The following is a 22227-nucleotide window of genomic DNA, read 5'->3' as shown; positions in this document are numbered from 1 at the left end:
AGGATTTTATGATCTTATACAGTGATGTCAAATATAAATAGAAACAGATCCCTATGGGCCACATATTGACTTTAACCTACAAATCAACATTGTCTATGTTTTATTATCTATTCTATTAAACATTTCTTTTTAAAAATATTTATCTATTATTAGTTTTTTGCATTGTGATGGCAATCAAAATAGGATCTTTTGCTGTTTTTGTTTTAGTATAATCAAGTGCCTCTGATGGAATCTTGCCTTTATCAATCAAGAATCTTCACTAAGGAGTAAAGTACAGAAACAAGTTTCTTTAACTAGGAAGTGTGTGTATTTGTATTGTTAATTATTTTAATGTGATTAAGGATCTTTCCCACCCATTGATGGGCCTGCCCATTGTGGGAAGCTTGATTAGGGGAGTTGTTTTGTAGGAGGGTCCCAAGTACCTTTTGTTTTTTTCTATTGAGGTGCTGGGTTGTGATGCCCTCTGGCTCTAAGAAAAGTATAAATACTCTTGAGTTATGATTTTAATTTTTGGTAAGAAGGTTTGAGTGTTAGATGAGGACTGTGGGAAGCCACTAAGGAGAGCCCCTCAGCTTTGAGAACCCAGATGTTGTGCTTCCCTCTCTGATATGGTCAGACCTATACCTGTCTGTTGAAATATGGTCAGGCAGAGGAAGCCATATCTGTTGATCTTTTCATTTCTCTGTATTTTCTTAGAATTTCAGGGTGCTGACTCTCCTGAATTAGGTGAATGATATATGTGATTGGTCAAAGGATTGATACATGTGCTTGATTAATGTGATTGTTAACCCCTCAAAAGTTGCCTTTCCTTTTATGAATGCAGATCAAAGAACCTGTGGTAGCAGGGTCCCCACCCCGTGTATGTTGGGGTGCTTACTGATACATTCACTTTTATAAGATTTTGAGTTTTAATTTCCTTCTTTCGCCTCCCCCCTCTCCAAGAGGGCATGCAGTCTTATATAGGTCATATGCAATCACATCAAACATATTTTCATCTTAGTGGTGTTATAAAGAAGAATTTGAAACAGGGAAAAACCATGAAAAAGAAGCAAAAAAAAAAAAAAATGAAAAATAGTCTGTTTCAATCTGCATTCAGGCTCCATAGTTCTTTCTCTGGATGTAGATAGCATTTTCCACCATTGTAGCACGATTGCAATATTCACAGTGCCCATGGCAGCCATGAATATCATGGTGCAATTCTGAATCGCAAAATACCACAGACTCTCCACATGGAAGGCGGAACTAAAACTTTTATTCAGACCCAAATCCATCACAGCAAAAAAAGAAAATCTGTACACAGTACCAATGCAGAGGACAAACCAGGTCCATTACACTCATCACAAGCAAGCTCTCTTAAGCAAAATCACAAACAATCACAAAACCACTCACGCTACCCAGGAGCCTGCGTCCTTTCTAGCTCTGACTGCTCTCAAGACTAACTTCCTCTCAGCTCTGCTCTAGTTCTGCCTCTTCCTGCTCCACCCATTCAGCAAACTGCTCCCACCACAGGCTCCATGTGACAAAATGGGCCTATTAATGAATAGAAAACATTTTGCAGTTCAAATTACCATTACACTCATGAGTGTTTTGAAATTGCCTTAGATCACTGCATTGCTGAGGAGAGCTTAAACATTTCTGAATTATCCAATTCGTCACACTTAGGATTTTTGGGTGCCACAAGTTTGACACCTCAGCTCTAGTACTTGGCCAATTTTAGTAAAGTTTTCAGTATGGGTGGGAAAAATGTTAGCTCCTTTCTTTTTCCTATTTAATAACCCACCAGAGATCTATCATCTCTGATATTTCTAAAGTTCTGCCCAGGTTCTTATTTCCTTTATTGTTTGTCTTTTTGTCAGATTTGTCTTTTTGTGAAAAGGAGTAGCTTGAAACCCCTGCCCCCACTATTACCTATGTTTCTCCCTATAATTCACTTACATTTTCCTTTAAAAATGTAAATATTGTGCTGTGTTTGATGTAGATATGTATGAAGATGATGATGTGATAAACATTAATAAAACATTTTGTTCCAGCCTCTCACTTTGTTTAACTCATGTAAATTTTCATTCAAATAAAATTCTAAAAAGTCTTTACTTTCTACTTCATCTCTTTTGTATTATGAGTGAGTTCATCCCATTCTTGTTCACAATTGTGATTTATTGTGTATTTCCCTCCATCCAGTTCTCATGTTCTTTTTCCTTTCTTTACCCTCTTTAAAGAGAAGACTGTAAAAGAGGTTACCTGATTCACCTGATCCATAAATAATAATGTTTCCACTCTATTGCCCATCATCTCCTCCCTTTGCCTGCTCTTGATAGCGACTTTTCATTGTTTCTTTTATTTTAATCCCTCTTTATGTTGCACTCCAGTGCTGAGGATGTTTTGCTTATAATTACTCCTTTACCTTCTTCCCTTTACCCTTTTCCTCTTAAACATATTGTATTTGTACACCACACTCTTTGTGTGTATTCAGGAAGTGTGTGTGTGTGTGTGTGCACGCACACTCGCGTGAGTGAGTTCAAACTTTCTTTGTTAAGTTCAGCTGAAAGTGAGTTTCTAGGGATACCTGTTCCCTCTCCAGCTCTCCTATATACAAGTCTCTATTCCATTTTGATCTTTTCATTAGGAATGTTTGGAAATCTTTATTTCATTAAAGATTCTTTTTTCCCCCCTTCTGTAGGGCTATACTTGGTTTTGGTGAATATTTTATTCTTGGTTGTAGGCAAGGCTTTATTTTTTTTTTAAATATCATATTTTGATCTTTCCTCTCCTTTATAGTGAAAGCTACCTGTTTTCCACCTTTTATATATTTGCACAATGGAGGCAAATATAGACATGAATCTTTATACTAGCAACATTCATATTCTCAGATCTACTCTTGAAATGGAACTCATGTAATTCCAGGTAGCTCTGTCAACTTTTCCATAAGTGAATTTCTGCTTTAGTCAATGTTTGTGTTGCCATTAGCTCCTGTATAACTATAGCAAGTATCATGTAGGGTATCTACTCCATTTTTGAATAGAAGCTCCACTTGGCTTCTACTCCGTGGAACATAGTCTAGGACACTTAGAATACAAACATGGTACCAAAAAACCCCACAAAAAGCCCTGAGCAGCTAATAGCAGAGAAAGCTAATTCCAAATCTGTAATACACTCCTTCAACACCTCCTCCCCCATCACCCCCAACACCTTCAGCGGCAGCGCTGTATAAGCCTGTGCATGATTTGTAACAGAACTCAGTTCCACACCCTCGTCACACGCCTTGCCCAAGTACCACAAAGATCGAAATGGCACAGATTTACAGGCTGAAGTAGCATGATGTAATGCTCTGTGCTGCAGCAGAACTTGGGGAGAGAATGGAAGAACACAGAGAAAATGGGCAGGGCGCATATATGGGGTTGAGTGGAACTCCACCAAACCCAAGAGAAAGATCCCAGGGGACATTTCTGCCCTCTTAAAAGTCACTTAGGGTAGAGACAGAGGTTGGTAAACCATGAATTGTTCATCATGGGAGAAGCCTGAGATACTTTGAGATCCAGGATTAGGGAAATGAGGGAGTCAGAACATGAGCAATAGGGGAAAATAAAAAAAAGAAAAATTACTAGTTAGCTGAGGAACCACCATCTTGGCTCCAGGTAACTTTTATTAGGCAACTATGAATAAATATTGCAAGTCTAAGGAAAATGAATTGGCAGAGAAATCTGTGGTTTACCAACCCAGCATAGAACTATAGTAAGATTTTTTCCAAATGGTTTAAAAGAGAAATGAGAATTGTGAGAGCAAAATTTATGTCCTGCACAGCAGAAATAATTGGTAGAATATAAAAACTTGAGTCTACAGTGACAAATCTCACCAAAGAGAAAAAAGGGATTGGGAATGCAGGTGCATGGAAATTAAAGAAAATTGGGAAGAAGAAACCAAAATCTCTAACCTTAGAAGAAATTATGATCTCTGTATCTGTAAAACATACTAAACATGAAGGCAGGATATATGAACAAATAAAGAATTATAGGTCTCCCAGAAGAACATGACAAGTCAAAAAACCTTAATACCATAGGGTAAGAAAGTATACAATAAAACTATCCATGACTTCTGAACATAGAAAACAAAAAAGAATCCACAGATCACCTTGGAAAAAAAAAACAAAACAACACCCTAAACTGCAAACTCCAGGACAGAAATTAGTTAAGTTTAATATTTCCATTGAGAACAAATTTTGCAAGCAACCTGGAGGAAAAAGCACCTTCAACCACAGATAAAAAGGGAAGGAAATTAAGTAGTATAAACTTAAGCAGCAAGAATAACTGGAGGGAACAGAATAACATTTTTCAGAGAGGAAGGGGAGCAAGGTGTAGTTCTTGGTTAGCTCTCAGGTAAATCTGAGACTAATCATAAATGAAAAAGAGCTTGATGAATAAAATTAAGAAGTACTTGAATTATTTCTAGAAAGAAAGACTTGAAGAAATTATTTGCTTCTCAGACCTCTCCCCCCACCCCATCCAAACAGAAATCCAAGGTCAAATAAATATAGCAACCAAAGACCACAACAAAATAACTACTGAGACACCACTTAGTAACTTCTTTCTAAATGTTCACATAGTAAAAGACGTTATTTAGAAGAGAAAACATTAAGGTATCTTAATTCCATGGGGAATGCCAAGGCTAAAGAAAAGCTAAATAACAGTAGACATTATAAAATATGTGGGAGTCTACCTGTCAAAACAAACCCAGGGACTATATGAATACAATTACAAAACACTTCGCACAAATAGTCAGATCTAAATAATTGGAAAAACATCAGTTACTCATGAGTAGGCTGAGCTAATATAATAAAAATGACAATCCTACTTAAATTAATTTACTTATTCAATGGCATACCAATTAAACTACCAGAAAATTATTTTCTCAAGCTAGAAAAAATAATAGCAAAATTCATCTGGAAGAACAAAAGATTCAGAATATCAAGGGAATTAATGAAAAGAAGTGCTAGGGAAGATGGCCTAGCCCTACTACATCTTAAATTGTATTATAAAGCAGCAATCATCAAAACCACTTAGTACTGGCTAAGAAATGGAGGGGTAGATCAGTGGAATAGATCAATGAATATAGCAATCTACTGTTTGATAGACCCAAGGACCCCAGGTTCTGGGATAAGAACTCACTGATAAAAATTGCTGGGAAAACTGGATAACAATGTGGCTGAAACTGGGCATAGACCAATGCCTGACACCATACACAAGAATAAAGTCCAAATGGATACATGATCTAGGTATAAAGACTGATACTATAAGCAAATGAGAGGAGCAAGGAATAGTTTGTATTTGTCAAATTTATGGAGAATGGAGAAATTTTTGACCTAACAAGAGATAGAGAACATTATGAAGTGCAAAATAATAATTTTGATAATTTTGATTACATTAAATTGAAAAGTTTTGGTACAAAGAAGCTTAATGCAACCAAGATTAGGAGGGAAGCAGAAAACTGGGAAAGAATTTTTACAACTAATGTCTTTGATAAAGGCCCCATTTCTAAAATATGTAGAGAACTGAGTCAAATGCACAAGAATACAAGTCATTCCCCAATTGATAAATGGTCAAAGGATCTGAACAGGCAGTTTTCAGAGGAAGAAATTGCAGCTATCTATAGTCAAATGAAAAAATGCTCTAAATCACTATTGTTCAGAGAGATGCAAATCAAAACAACTCTGAGGTACCATATCACACCTATCAGATTGGTTAACATGACAAAAAAGGAAAATGATAAATGTTGGAGATGTGGGAGAGTTGGAACACTAATTCATTGTTGTTGGAGTTTTGAAATGATCCAATCATTCTGAAGAAGAATTTGGAAGTATGCCAAAGGACTCTAAAACTGTACATACCTTTTGACCCAGCAATGCCACTTATAGGTCTTTATCCCAAAGAGAACATAAAAACAGGAGAAGGATTCACATGTACAAGAATGCTTATAGCAGTTCTTTTTTAGTGGCAAAGAATTGGAAATTGAGGATATGCCCATTATTTGTGGACTGACTGAAGAAGTTGTGGTATATGAATGTAATGGAATCCTATTGTGCTATAAGAAATGATGAGCAGGCTGAGTTCAGAAAAACCTGGAAAGATTTACATGAACTGATGCAAAGTGAAATGAGCAGAACCAGGAGAACATTGTGCATGGTAACAGCCATATTGTGTGATGGCTAACTTTGATAGACTTAGCTCTTCTCAGAAACAGCCCCAAAAGACTCATGATGGAAAATGCTGCTGTTCACACCCAGAAATAGAACTGTGGAGTCTGGATGTAGATCAAAGCATATTATTTGCACTCTTTTTTTGTGTGTGTTTCTTTTCTCTTATGGTTTCTCCCATTGCTTCTAATTCTTCTTTACAATGTGATTAATGTGAAAATAGGTTTAATACGAATGGATATGTAAAGCCTTTATCAAATTACATGCCATCTTATGGGGGAGAGGAGAGATGGGGAGAAAATTTGGAACTCTTTGGAAGTGAATGTTGAACTAAAATAAATTTAATAAAATTTTAGAATAAAATAAAGTAAGGAAGTCAATAAATAAACCTCAGTGAGCATGAGAGGAAATATTAGACCTTAGGGGAGAAATAGATAAAATGGATAAAATAGATAAAATACTATATTACAACTGAAAGCTAGTTCTTTGAAAAGACTAATTAAATTGATAAGCTTTTAGCCAATCTGATTAAATAGGGCAAAAAAAAAAATCAGCAAAATAGCTAATGAACAAAAAACCCATAAACACAACAAAACTAGAAGAAATAAAAAGGATCATCAAAATCTCTTATATGTTAACAAACCTAAGACCACAAAGTCATAGAGGAATACCTCAAAAAATATAAAATACTCTAACAAAAGACCAAGTAGAGATTTACCTCAATCTCAGGAAAAAAAAGAAATAGAATTAGCTGTAAAAGAAGTATGAAAGAAAAAATATCTGACCCTGATAGCTCCATGCTACGATTCTATTAAACATTTAAAGACTTAGTACCTTCATCTCACAAATTATTTTTAGAAATTGAGAAAGAAAACATTCTACTGGATTCATTTTATGAGACAAATGTAGTCATGTTTAAACCAGGGAAAGATAAAGCGTAGGAGAACTATAAACCAATATCATTAACGAATGCACTGGGGATACAAAAAAAGTAAAAGACAATTCTTGCTCTCCAGACGCTCCAATGGGTGTGGTGGGGGTGGGAACAAAATGGAAACCACTAGTATTTAAGCCAGCTTTATACAGGATTAATTTGACAGAGTAGGCACTAGAAGGGCATCAGTAAAGGTTTCTGATAGAAGATAGGATTTTAGCTGAGACTTAAAGGAAGCCAGGGAGTGGAGATTGGGAAGGAGAACATTCCAGGTGTAGGGGGTGGGGAGGACAAATGAAAATGCCCAGAGCCAGGTGGTAGCATGTCCTGTTTACTGAACAATAAGGAGGTTAACATCATTGAAAGGCAAAGTATGTGGAGGGCAGTAAGGAGAAAGAATACTGGAAATGAGTATTGAGCAGGTTATGACTGACTTTGAATATGAAACAGGATTTTATATTTGGTCCAGGAGTATCCATTGGAATTTACTATGTAGGAAAGTGACATGGTAATCCATTTATTCATTTCAGGAAGTTCACTTTGACAATTGAATGGAAGATAGACTAAAGGGGAAGGACTCGTGTCAGGGAGACTGGCCAGCACGCTGTTGAAGTAAGAGTGCAAGCATCAGAGAGGAGTAACTTCAGAGTAAAGAAGGAGTTGTATTTGAGAGTGTTCATAAAGGTCAGGTCCGCTAACCGTGGGTGTCCCATGGGTCTATAGGCCTTAGCAAGATACTGAATATAGAGGATTGAGAGTATGAGGATCTAAGGATGACACCTAGATTTTGAGCTTGAGTTTTTGGGAGGATGGTAGTACTCTTCACAATATTAGGGAAATTTTGAAGGGGCCAGGGTTTAGAGGGAAAGATAGTGAGTTCAGTTTTGGGTGTGTTGAATTTAAGACTTCCATTTTGGGATGTCCAATAGGCAGTTGGTAATGTGAGACTGAAGGTCGTAGAGAGTCGAGAGCGACAGAAAAGGAAGTCGACCTTCTCAGGGATTCTAGGCATTATAGGGAGGAGAGATGATAGAACAATAGCTCATGGATGGATGGATGGATGGATACATAGACAGATAGATGGTTGGATGAAGTAAGGATTTTTTGTGGGTGAATGTGGAAGAGATAGGCATAATTGTATATAGTAAGGAAGCAGCCAGTAGACAAGAAGGGAATGAAGATTTAGTGAGAGAGTGATAATGAGAGAGGGAAATCTTCTGAAGAAGATGGGATCATTCATGCTTGTAGAAGGGTTTGCCTTGGCAAAGAGAAGGGCCACTTCCTTATGTGAGAAAGGAATGAAGGCTCAAATTGTAACAGAAGATACCTGGGTTATTTGAGATGTGGAGGAGGGGAGAAGAGGGAGCTCTAAGTTAGTGGCTTCAGTTTTAAATCTGAAGCAAAATTCTTGGCTGAGATGGTGGGAGAGTGACAAGGAGGAGCCATGGAGTTTTGAGAAGAGGTAAAAAGGTTTCAAAGAACCTCTGTGGTAAGAGTTAGGGAGGTGTAAAAGATTGCCTTGCAGCATTTATCTACAAAGATGTACTTGATTCATGTGTATATGACTTTCATAAAGATTCTGTTTAGTTTGAAGAATAAATTGTTTTTTAGACACCTATTTTGTTACTAAGTTCTGATTTTTTTAATAAGCTTAAGAATGCAGTAATAGCTTCCTTGTGTCCCCTTTTCCACCTTCCTCTGTATCTTGTGTGCATCTTTTATGATGCTTTACTGATGTTTAAAGAGAACAAATAGGAGTACCACCTTATGAGCAATGTATATGTATGGTCAGACAGAACAAAGCAACCTTCTGGTCATCTCTGAGAGTGCATGTCTGATTTTATACCTATAGTCTGTCACTCATGCCCAGGGGTAGAAGATAGGGTTTAATTCATACCCTTTTGAAGCCACATTTGGTCCATGCTCTAGTTCTGAGATCTTTCAGAGTTATTTCCCCTATTTTTGGTTGTTATTGTGTCTTGTTCTCCTTTGCCTATTTTCTTTTCTGAATGTATCATATTTACTTAGAAAATTCTGTACAGCAGAATTTCCTTAGTCTCATTGAGCAATTTATTTAGCTTTTCTCTAATTTATGGCGTCTCCTTCGACTTCTCGTGATTTTTGCTATAATGGAAAGTTGCACTATAAATATTCTTATGCATTGGGAACCTTTCTCTCTGTCTTTGATTTCTTCTTTGATTGAGGCTAATCTCTGGGTCAAAGAGGAGGCACAGTTTGGTCAACCTTTTGGTCTAATTCCGAATTGTTTTTTAAAAAATGGTTGAACCAATACACAACTCCACCAACAATATATGCTTTTATGACCAACCCCATCTAACGATTTCTGTTTTTGTCATTATCTTTGCCAATCTGATTAGTATAAGGTAGTTGTTCTAATTTTTATTTCTCCCATTTATTACTAATTTGGAGTATAACGTAGTTGGTAGCTTACATTTCTGTTTTGAGAAATAAAAGTTTTTATCTTTTGACTATTTATCTTGTGATTACTCTTATTCTTGTATGAATTATTTTTTGTATGAATTTTTATATATCTTGGATATTAGAACTTTATATATTCTGATTATTAGGTTAGATTATTAGGTTTATATATCCTGGATGGTAGAACTTTATCATAGAAATTTGCTATGAATATTTTTCCCCAGTGGTTTCTCTTATTTTAACTTTTTGTTTGTGCAGAACCTATTTTTTTAATGTAATCAAAATTGTATATTTTGTCTTTTGTGATCATCTGTATCCTTAAGTGTTCTTTTTTTAGCTATAGTTGTGCAAAGTGTATGATATTACATGTGCTTCTGTTTAAAGTATATTGTAATAGATAGTGTAAGATTTTGGTATAAGCCTAATTTCTGCTAGGCTGATTGCTTTTTGGCCTTGAAGTTTTTGTCAAATGGTCATTTGCGCCAGTGTTCTGTGTCCTTGGTTTTATTGAACATTATGTTGCTGTGTTTGATTGCTTAGGGGGCTTATTTACCTAATTGGTTCTATTGATCAATTTTTCTAATTTTTAACTAGTACCAAATAGTTTTGATGATTGTTGCTTTGTAATATAGTTTAAGATCTGTTACTGCTATTTTTTTTCTTGAAGTTGTTGACCTTTTGTTCCTCCAGATTGATTTAGTAATGGTTTTGTATGGATTTTTTCATTATGATTTTGCTTTGATAGTTTGATTGATATGGCAGTAAATTTCTAAATTTAGATAGTATTTCCATTTTTAGTATAAGTATTTAAATTTGTGTTATAATTAATACAAATATATTTATTATCTTTATTTATGGCTTGAATGTGAAGTTAATCTCTTTCCAATTAAGTCCTCTATTTCTGTAAAAAGTATTTTGTTATATGTTCTGAGTGTATCTTTGTGGATTTCTAGATACTTTATACATTCTGCATTTCTTTTCTTTTGAATCTGGTTATTTTCTTTCACTTACTGCTATTAAAAAAGTAATATACAGGAAGGTTGATCATTTTTGTGGGTTTATTTTGTATTCTGTCACTTTACTAATAATATTTCAATAAATATTTATCTGAATATGTTGATAATTTTGTTTCCTGTTAGCCTGAACTTATTCTCAATTTCTTTTTCAGTTTCTAGAACTATATTAAATAGTAGCATTGGCCAGATTTGTTGTGCTTGGGATCATATTGGAAAAGTCTCTAATGCCATTCCCCAAATGATATGAATGGGTAGTTTTCAGAAGAAGAAACCAAAGCTATCAGTAGTCATATGAAAAATATGCTCTAAATCACAATTGATTAGAGAAATGCAAATTAAAACTACTTTGAGGTACCATTTTACACCAGTCAATTGGTTAAGATGACAGAAAAAAAATAACAAATGCCAGAGGGGGTGAGGGAATGTGTGGAAGAATAGGTACACTAATAGGTAGAGTTGTGAACTGGTCAAACCATTCAGGTGAGCAGTTTGGAACTATGCCCAAAGAGCTGTAAAACTGTGCATACCCTTTGACCTAGCAGTACCAGTACTAGATTTGTATTCCAAAGAGAACACAGAAAACAGAAAATGACCTATATGTACAAATATACAGTTAGTATTTATTTTTTAATTATCTTTATTTATTATTAGTTTTTAACATTAGCTTTTATAAGATTTTGTGTTCAACATTTTCCTCCTTTCTTCCCTCCCCAAGACAGCATGCAATCTGATGTGGTCTATACATGTACAGTCATATTAAAAATATTCCACATGAGTCATGTTGTGAGAGAAGAATCAGAACAAAAGGGAAAAACCACCAGAGAAAAAAATAGCAAATAAAAGAGAAACTAGTATGCTTCAGACTCCATAGTTCTTTCTGTGGATCATGAGTCTTGTGATTGTCTTAGATCACTGCATTCCTGAGAAGAGCTAAGACTAACAAAGTTGGTCATCACACAGTGTTGCTGTTTCTGCTCACTTCACTGAGCATCTGTCTGTTCGTGTACCTCATTCCAGGTTTTTCTGAAATCTGCCTGCCATTTCTTATGTAACAGTTGTATTCCATTACATCACATACTATACCTTGTTCAGCCATTTCCCAATTGTTCTTGGCCACCACAAAAAGCTCTGCTATAAATATTTTTGTCCATGTGGGTCCTTTTCCCTTTGTTGTTATCTCTTTGGGATACGGACCTGGATCAAAGGGTATGCATAGTTTTACAGCCCCTTGGGCATAGTTCCCAATTGTTCTCCACCACCAATGCATTCGTGTTCCAGTTTTCTCACATCTTCTCCAACATTTCTGATTTGTTGGAAAGTTGGAAGTTGGAAATTGGGAGAGTGCGCACCTGTCATATGACTGTGATGGAATACTATTGTTCTGTAGGAAATGATGAGGCTGATCATCTCAGAAAAACTTGAGAAGATTTAAATGAATTGGTACAAAATAATAGAACTAGGAGAACCATTTATGCAGCTATATTTTAACGATGATCATCTGTGATGAAAGACTTAGGTATTCTAATCAGTATTTTGATCCAAGACAATTCAAAGGACTCATGATGAAAAATGTTATCTACCTACAAAGAGGGAACTGATGAACTCTGTGCACAAATTGAAGCATGCCTTTTTCACTTCATTTTTCTTGATTTCTCCCGCTCACACACAAACACAACATAGGCTAATGTGGAAATATGTTTTGCATTATTTATCATGTAAAATTGATATCATATTGCTTGCCTTCTCAGTGGGTGGGGAATTACAAAGAGGAAAAAAATTTGGACCTCAACATTTTAAAGAATGAATGTTAAAAAAATATAAAAAAGAAGAAAATGGAAAAAATATTTATTATAGATAATAATGATTCTTGCTTTTAGGTCATTTGCCATTTTGAAGAAAAGTCCATTTATTCTTTTGCTTTCTAGTGTTTTTTAATATAAATATTTTATCAAAATTTTTTCTGCATCTGTTGAAATAATTTGATTTATCTAAATTTTTAAATGTTTTATTATAATCAATTATTAATAGTATTCACAGTGTTGAAATATCTCTTCTTGGCGTACACTCAAGTTCATCATAGGAGATAAGATTTTTTACTGTTTTCTTGTAGATTCTTTATTAACAGTCAGTAAGCATTAAGTGCCTGCTGTGTGACAGAAGTGTACTAAGTATTGGAGATACAAAGAAAGGGGAAAAAAGTCAGTCCTCAGGAAACTTCATACTCTGATGGGGGAGACAACATGTATACAGTTATCAACAAACAAGATATATACAGAATAAAATTGGTGGTGATCTCAGAGGGAAGATAGTTAAAGGACCTGGAAAGAGTTCTGGCAGGAGGTGGGAAACATTAGTTGGTTGAAACTGGAAGGAAACCGGGGAAACCAGAAGATAGAAATGAGAAGAGAATGTTACAAGCAGTGAGTATTACAGCCAATGAAAACATTTAGTTCAAAGTATTATGTGTGTGAAGAACAACAGGGAAGCCAGCGTAACTGTGTCATAGAGTATGAGGGGGGTAAGTAAAGTGTAAGAAGACTGGATGGTATGCAGGATCCAGGTTATGAAGGAATTTAAATTCCAAACAGTTCAATATTCAGTAGTTGAACCTAGAGGTAATAGAGCCACTGAAGTTTATTGAATCAGTGTGTGTAAAGGTGTGACTTAAGGAAGATCAGTTTGACAGCCAAGACAAGGGCAGATTGGAATGGGGAGAAACTTTGAGGTTGGAAGACCAACTAGTAGGGTATAGCATTAATTGAGCTGTGAGGTGATGAAAGCCTGTACCAGAGTAGTGACAGTATTAGCAGAGACAAGTGGTTATATTTTAGAGATCAAAACAAAGGTCAAAAGAACAGAATTTGGCAGCTGATTCAAAATGGAGGCAGAGAAGTTGAGAATGATGTAGGTTGTGAGCATTAGTGACTGGGAGGGTGGTGGGTACAGTAATAAGAAACAAGAGAGGTTTATGAGGAATAGGTAATGAATCCAGTTTTGCACATGGTGAGTTTAAATGGCTGTGAGATAGGTAAAAGGAGAAGTAGGAAAAAACAGTGTCATGAAAACCTAGAGAGAATAAAAAAGAGGGTATTAAAGGCTTCAGAGAGGTCAAGAAGGATGAGGATTGAGAGATGGCCATTAGATTTAACTATTTAAAAGATCTTTGGTAACTTTGGAGGGAATAGTTTCAATTGAATGATCAAGTTGGAAATCAGACTTTAGAATTAAAGAATAGTTTGAGCAAAGGAAATGAAAAAACCTTTTAAAGATAGCCTTCTCAAAGATTTTAGCCACAAAACAAGAGAAATATAGAACAGTTGCTAACAAGATTGGATGAATCAAGGGAGACTTTTTTAGGGAGAGGGACACAAGAGTATGTATAAAGGCAATTAGGAAACATCCAGTAAACAGAGAGAGACTGAATGTTAGTGAGGGAATAAGGATTATAGAGGGGCAGCTGATGTATGGGATGGAATGGGATCACTTAGGCACATAGAAGGGCCATGTCTTCATGTGAGATAAGAGTGAAGGAGATAATGGCAGATGGCATCTGGGTTATGAAAGATGAACAGGGTAGAAAAAGGAGCTCTTAGAGAGTGGCTTCAATTTTTTCACTGAAATATGAGGAAAGTTTTTTGACTCAGAGAGGAGGGGGCATGGGAACTATGAAGTTTTGGAAAAGCTAATGTAGTAAGGGAGGTAATGCATTGATTAGCAAGGTATAACAGAATTACCTTGCTGTAGTGTCAGCCCAGTTCAGATTTGTAACATAATTTGAAGTGAACCCAGTCAGCATGGTTTTGTGATTTTCTCCATCTTCATTCAGCTGCAGGAGTAGGGCAAGGGATGGTGTGAGTGATATAGGTTTGAGGTATGGTTGGGTAATATCAGTAACAGGATGATAGGAAAAGGTCTTAAAGAAAGGAGACTGAAGTCCTATTCAGCTAGAGTTGAACTGGTTCACCATAGGGTCAGGTGGAGAAGGGTAATTTATGAATACCCATCTTTCAAGTTCTTTGCTACAGCAAAAAGTTCTATAAATATTTTTTGCTCATGTTATTTCATTTATCACTTTGTGGCATAAGCCTAGTAATGGTAAGGCTGGGTCAGTGGTTATGCCTAGTTTAGTGACTTTTGGGGTATACTTCCAAATTACTTTACAGAATGTTTGGACTTTATACTTTCCTCAGTAGCATTTCAATGTATCTATCCTGAAGTCCTTCCAGCAATGATAAATTTTTATTTTTGTCATCTTTGCCAGCTTTGTGTATCAATTTAATTTGATCTGACTTGATTTTTAAATTTGTTTTGGATGGACCTTGTTCTGCAGTGTCACAATCTTAGAAATATTTATGAAGGAAGCTGTATTGTGTGGTAGAAGTCATTTTGTGTCTCAAATCATAAGGATCTGTCCCATTCTATGAGCCTTCTCAGAAAGAGATATGAGTGAGGGTATAAGCCAAGCTTTTGTATGCTTTTCCAGAATGAATTCTTTGGAGAAAGGATTGATCCCAATTAGAGTTGTGATTCCTTTTCCTGCAAAGATGGAAACCCCTATAGTTTCGCCCTAGCTGATTTTATACTCTTTCACCTAGCTCATTTATGCTTCTTTTCCTTCGCATGGATAGACTGAGTCAATGCCTTCTTCCTCTTGTGAAGTGTGGAATGGTTTCAGATTGGGGCACTGCCTTAGAGGTACCAGGAAGGGATCCCCTTCTATCCTTTCAACTGTCCTTCAACTCTTTCAGGTTGCTTGTGTTGGCTGTGTCTGACAAATGATAAAGGCTTGGGGTGGGAATACAGAGTGAGACCCCAAGTTGTCCAGTGTTATTTCATGCATCTTTTTTTTTTTTTTAAATCTTGTACTGTGTCTGTTATCTTTTCCTGTAAAGTGAGTTATTGTAGATTTGACACTATTTTATTTTCAAGGTTGTTTGGAAGAGTTTTGAAAAATAACTGTTTTGCTGTCTTGCTACCTGTTCACAAATCTGACTCTTCAGTTGGGTCATCTTGACTTTTTGGGGGTTCATCTCTGATTGAAGCCAAGAAGGGAGAGGGATTGTTCCCTCCCATTTCCAAATAGCTACAACTGTTAATCTTAGTACTGCCAAAGATGACTAAGCGCATAACTTGTGTATTCGTCTTCTGTACATGTGTTCATACTGTTCACTTTACCTTGAACACCTTCTCTTTTCTTTCAAACTAATTCCTACCTTTGCTTCCAAGTCTAATCCAAATCTTACCTGTTCTGCCTTAGAACACAGCCCATGATGAGCCTTTCCCTGAGCATCTCTACTGAATTTACCACTCAGCTAGATTTTAAGTTCCTTGAAGGGAGGGACCATCATATACTTCTTTGCATTCACTACAGTGACTTGCACATAGTAGTAGGTACTTAGGAGTATGAGATAATTAAAATTCATCATGCTCTGAATTACTAATATATAGGAGGCCTATCTTTTTAATATGTGACTGTGAAAAGTCAACAATATTGATACTATCTTCAGATTCTTTCCTTTTACCGCTATATACTTGTTGTAATACTGGTGTCTTCATTTTCTTTTCAGCTGTGATGCTTTTGGAGACAGATGCCACCTTTTCTGTCCTGTGAAGTGTGTGATGAGGAGTAACATTGGGCTTCTGAGTGCTCTGAACCTGTGGAATCTACAAGGTCTCAGAGCACAACTCTTAAGTCAGTAGAGTAAGCCCGGAATACAATGAACAAATTGAACTTCCATAATAACAGAGTCATGCAAGACCGCAGAAGTGTTTGCATTTTTCTACCCAATGATGAGTCCCTGAATATCATCATAAATGTGAGTAAACCTAACACTAGAAGTTCCTGATTAATGTGTTACTTTCCATCCACAGCTTCCAGGTTTATGATAGGAATTTTGTCAGTATATGAGGATATTGTATTTATTAATGTGGTAACACTATGGGATAACAGTGTAGTATATGTGATTTAGTATAAGCAAAATAGTATGGTTTAAGTTCATCTAGTGATTGTTGACTTTACCCAGCTAAACTTGGCAGCCAGAAAATTCAGGCAAACCTTATATCTTATGAAAAAAAAGAATAAAGAAAGTTTACCTTCAAAGTGTATTTTAAAAAACCATCCACTAATTTGAAGGCCTGATATTTGCTTGTCATCCATGTTTTATTGTTGATGTTAAAAATTTATTAAATCTTGATCATACTTTTTTCTCTAGTATAATAAAATTATATAAAATTTAATGGTAGTATATGATTCCAAATCAGTTGATCATTTTTAGTTATTTGTAGTAATGGATAGTAGGAATATAACACATACAAATCACATTTACCTCTATCCCTTTCCTTTCCCTACCTGTACTTTGGAAATAAGCCATTAAGAGGAAAAAGGCAACTTTGTCTCACTTTGGGTTTTTTTTTTTTTTTTACTTACATAGTGTGTATTAGACTTATTTAAAAGAATATAACTTAAGAGAAAGCATTCCAGGAAGTTTATACTGACATTTATTTTGTTAAAAAATAGACTTTATAACAGATATAACTATTAAAATATATGAATTTTTTTCCTTGATATACAATCTCTATAATTTCATGGAATTTCTTCTTGCTTATGTTTTCCTTCCTAGAGATCAGATCTGACCCATTCATTGGAACTGTAATGTTCATAGTATAAAAAGTATTTCTAATGCACAGATAAACACAATTTTTGCCCAAACATTTAAAAGCTCTATTCCTTTTTGGCAACTTTAGCACTTTTTAATTGCAGAGATACCAGTTTGCAGGTAGAGCATGCTCCTGACGAGGAACTCCCTACCCTGATGAAACAGTAGTTTCAGTTTTAAAAAATGACAGTCATGTTCCACAATTTTGAAGAGAAAAAAATGAATTCATGCAAATAACTATCAACCTATTTTCTACATTTCTGCGTTCTTTTTATGTAACTCAATTTAATTCAAGTCAAAGAACCATTTATTATGTACTTATTCTAAGGTAGTAGGAATATATAGTACTTACTATAAGTTTGTGAAAATACAGAGTAAAAATAGTAAAGTTGCCTCTGCCTTTAAGTTCATGTTTTGTTGGGGGTAGGGTACAAACAACATATACACGGATAAATATATTCAAAGTAATTTCAACAAAGATATATATATAGCACATCAGTGAAGGACACCAATAAAGACTCTATGTAGGAGGTAGCTCTTGAACTAAGTCTGAAGAAAGCCGGTAGAAGCACCATGGTTTGGTGGAAAGAGCATAAATTCTGGTGTCAGAGGACCCAAGTTCAAATACTTACTCATCAGCACTTATAATACTTCACCAGAGATAACCTTTGTGAGTCTTAGTTTCCTCAGTTGAGCTACATGGCATTTGAGTTCCCTAATAATTCTACATGTATGATTCTATGATCTCTAATTCTAAGAGTCAGGGATAGTTTGGGAGTACATTCCAGGCATGTAGACAGGTCTATGCAAAGGCAAAGAGATGGAGCATAGAACACAGTGAATGAGAAACAGCAAGTAAAAATGCTGTTTGTGTGGAATATAATAACCACAGAACTTGAGAGTTGGAAGGAAATACATGTGCCATCTAGTCCAAGCTCTAACCAAAAGGAATTCTCTCTGTAACATGTTTCAAAAACCTCAGTTTGAAGACCTCCAAGGAAGAAGGATCCACCAATTACCTCTCAAGGCAACACATTCTACTTTTATACAATTAGAATTGTTAGAAAGTTTTTACTGACATCTATTTTAAATTTTCCTCTTTGCAACTTCAACCCATTGCTTCCAGTTCTAGAGTCAAAGAGAACCAGTCTAATCCTTCTTGTGGAAGATGGTCATTCAAATTTTTTCTTCTGGCAAACATTCCCAGTTCTTTCAAGTGAACCTCATATGACATGGACTTAGTCACTTAATCAACAAATGTTTGTGAAGTGCCTAATATCAGACACTGAGTTAGGAGCTGGTGATACAGAGACAAAAATGAAAATCCCTATCCTCAAGGAACTGACATTCTGGAAGAGTATGTGTATGTGTGTATGTATATGCAAACATACATACATATATATACACACCTTTGTATATATGTGTGTGAATTTAGGTTTGTGATTAGTTGGAGAGATGAATAGATACAGATATGTACTTATGTATATTTGAGTGTAGGCCTAAGTATTAAGTATAGGTGCAAATGTAAGCATGTGTGTTTTTAGATGTATTACCTAAATAGTTGTGTATTTAAGCATAGGTTAAATAAAGATATGTGGGTGTATGTTATACTTTTAGAGACAGTTAGATGGCTCAGTGGATAGAGCACTAGGCCAGTTCAAATCCTTCCTAAGATACTTGCTACCTTTGTGATTCTGGGCCAGTCGCTTAACCTCTGTTTGCCTTAATCCATTGGAGAAGGAAATGGCAGAGCACTCCAGTGTCTTTGCCAAGAAAACCCCCTGGCCAGTATTGGCATACTGTAGTCCACAGGATCATGAAAAGTCAAACACAACTGAACAGTAACAACATATACACATACACACATGCATACAGGTACTGGTGTGTTATATAATTACATACATGCATAGATATAGGTATATCAGACATGACTGAACAATAACATACACATGCATAAAGGTATTGGTGTGTAATATAGTTATGTACATATATAGCTATGTCATAGGCATAGGTATATATACACATGCATATGTGTTTACATATATGTGTGTGTATGTATATGTGTGTAGTCAGTCAGTAAGCATTTATGCAGTATTTACTATATGCCTAACACTGTACTAAGCTCTAGGGTTACAAAGCAAGCTAAAAGATGGTTCCTACTCTCAGAGTTCATGGGGTAGATAACACACGAACAAGTATGAACAAATAAGATGTATATGTATCTATACCTATATTTATTTCCAGGATAAATTGGAAACAGTTGACAAAGCAAAGTCACCAGTATTAAGTGAGGTAGGCACCAGCATTAAGGGGATAGGCATAAGTATGTTCCTTATAGATGTGGGGACGTATCTGTATGTGTATAAAATAAAAATACAAGGTACAAAGAGACAGCAAAGTCTGCATATAAAAGATAAAGTTTCAGCTGAATCTTCAAGGAAACTAGAGATTCTTAGAGACAGAAGTGAAGAGGAAATATATTCTAGACATGATGAGTATGTGCAAAGATACAGAAATGAGAAATGAAGTACTGTTTTTGAGGAACAGTAAGGTTAGTTGAACTAGACCATATAGTATATAAAGGGGAGTAATGTATAATAGCACTGGAAAAGTAGATTGGAACCAGATGTTAAATAGCATCCAGAAAGCTTTAGGACACTTGAGCATGCAATTCACTGGGAAATTTGAAAGATGGAGAACTCCCATCGAAGAGGCCCTAGGCAGTTAAATACTCATAAAGTTCTGGGAGTAGGACGTGGAGTCTAGGGCCATGTTCTATCGAGAAGGCAGTAATCAGTTCATATATGTTAAGGGCTTAGAAAGTTTGCAGAAAACCTTTAGTTAGCTCTTCTGAATCTTTTTATTACTATATCATCAACATTTTTCCCCATTTAACCAGCCTTACAGGTTTTGTGTCATCTTTGACTCCTTTCATTCACCCTATATATCCAGTTCACTACCATATCTTGCAATTCCTATCTTCACAACATTTTTCATATGCATGCCTTTATCTCCACTCCTTACCACAACTCTGGTTTAGACCCTCATCACAGAATACGAATACCTAAACTAAAGCAGTAGCCTTCTGGTTGGTCTCCCTACTTCTAATCTCTCCCTACTCCAGTCCAATTCCTACTCAGTTATTAAGGTGATTTTCTTTTAAGTGTAGATCTGACACTATCATCCTTCCCCCTCTCAATGCCCACTTCTACCCTCTCCCGCCCAACCTCCATCCCACCCTCCAGTTGGTTTCTTATTTACTTCCAGGATCAAATATAAAAACCTTTGATTGTCATTTAAAGGTCTTTCCAATCTTTATTCCTTTCAAGTACTCCATGATCCAGCTATACCAGTCCACTTGCTTTGTCTTGGTTCTGTGTGTCCCATTTCTGTGCCTTTCATGCTTTTCTTCATGCTTCTTCTTCCTTACTTTCTCCTTTTAACTTCCTTGGCTTTCTTTGATTCTCAGCTTTAATCACTACTTCTGTAGGAGGTCTTTCCTGATTCCTCAGCTAATGCTGTCCCTCTTCAGATTATGCATAAGTAAATATATGTATATTTATGTGCATAGATGCATATTTTTTTATTTTTATAACCAATAAGCAGTAGAAATTTTTTAAACTTATAATAAGTAGCATTTATTTCAATAAAATGTATATTGACACTGTGAAGATCTTCTGCATTAAAACTTGGGGTTTAGAAACACAAAAAGACCTTGGAATGCAGCTTGGAATTCACAAAAACATTCCTTAAGAGACAGAAGTGGTCTTCTTCCCATGAATATGTAAACCCACTTTTTTCTTTAATTTATTATAGTTTTCAACATTCACTTTTATTTTGAGCTCTAAATTTGTCACCACAAAAAGAACTGCTATAAATATTTTTGTACATGTGAGTCCTCTTCCCTTTTTTATGATCTCATTGGTTACAGACCTAGTAGTAAGTAGTGTTGCTGAATCAAAGGGTAATCACATTTTTATAGTCCTTTAGGCATAGTTCCAAATTGGTGGCCAGAATGGTTGGATCAGTTCACAACTCCATCATTAATGTTCCAGTTTTCCCACATCTTCTCCAACATTTATTATGTTCCTGTTTTGTCATATTAATCTAATAGGTGTGAAGTGGTACCCCAGAATTGTTTTAATTTGCATTTCTCTAATCAATAGTGATTCAGAGCTTTTATTATATGACTATAGATTTAATTTCTTCCTCTGAAAATTGCCCGTTTATATCCTTTGGTAATTTATCTATTGGGGAATTACTTGTATTCTTCTTTTTTTTTTTATTTAAATTTTAACATTTATTTTCACAAAGTTTTGGGTTACAAATTTTCTCCCCTTTTATCCCCTCCCCCCCCAAACCCAAGCATTCTAATTGCCCCTGTGACCAATCTGCTCTCTCTTCTATCCTCCCTCTCTGCCCTTGTCTCCGTCTTCTCTTTTGTCCTGTAGGGCCAGATAGCTTTCTTTACCCCTTAACCTGTATTTGTTATTTCCTAGTGGTAAGAACATTACAGTTGATCCTAACACTTTGAGTTCCAACTTCTTTAGCTCCCTCCCTCTCCACCCCTTCCCTTTGGAGGACAAGCAATTCAATATAGGCCAAATCTGTGTAGTTTTGCAAATGATTTCCATACTAGTTGTGTTGTATAGGACTAACTATATTTCCCTCCATCCTATCCTGTCCCCCATTACTTCTATTCTCTTATGATCCTTTCCCTCCCCATAGGTGTCGACCTCGGATTGCATTCTCCTCCCCATGCCCTCCCCTCTATCCTCCCCCCCACCCTGCTTGTGCCCTTGTCCCCCACTCTCCTGTATTGTGAGATAGATTTTCCTATCAAAATGAGTGTGCATTTTGTTCTTTCCTTTAGTGGAATGTGATGAGAGTAGACCTCATGATTTTCTCTCGCCTCCCCTCTTTATCCCTCCACTAATAAGTCTTTGCTTGCCTCTTTTGTGAGAGATAATTTGCCCCATTCAATTTCTCCCTTTCTCC

At 35.9% G+C, this 22227-nt stretch overlaps 1 protein-coding gene across 1 annotated transcript in view; it reads left to right on the top strand.

The window, feature by feature from the left end:
- FRMD6 (FERM domain containing 6) overlaps positions 1–22227 on the top strand; it is a 114659-nt gene that overhangs the window by 25781 nt on the left and 66651 nt on the right. Inside the window, exon 2 of the mRNA XM_072629714.1 lies at positions 16141–16389. Within this exon, the coding sequence (XP_072485815.1) occupies positions 16291–16389 (99 nt within the window). The 5' untranslated portion in view covers positions 16141–16290. The remainder of the gene's footprint in view (positions 1–16140; positions 16390–22227) is intronic.

This window comes from Notamacropus eugenii, chromosome 1, assembly GCF_028372415.1.
Source record: "Notamacropus eugenii isolate mMacEug1 chromosome 1, mMacEug1.pri_v2, whole genome shotgun sequence".
In the NCBI taxonomy this organism is placed as follows: domain Eukaryota; kingdom Metazoa; phylum Chordata; class Mammalia; order Diprotodontia; family Macropodidae; genus Notamacropus; species Notamacropus eugenii.
Note: the sequence above shows the minus strand (reverse complement) of the source record. Positions and strands in the feature narration are given on the sequence as shown.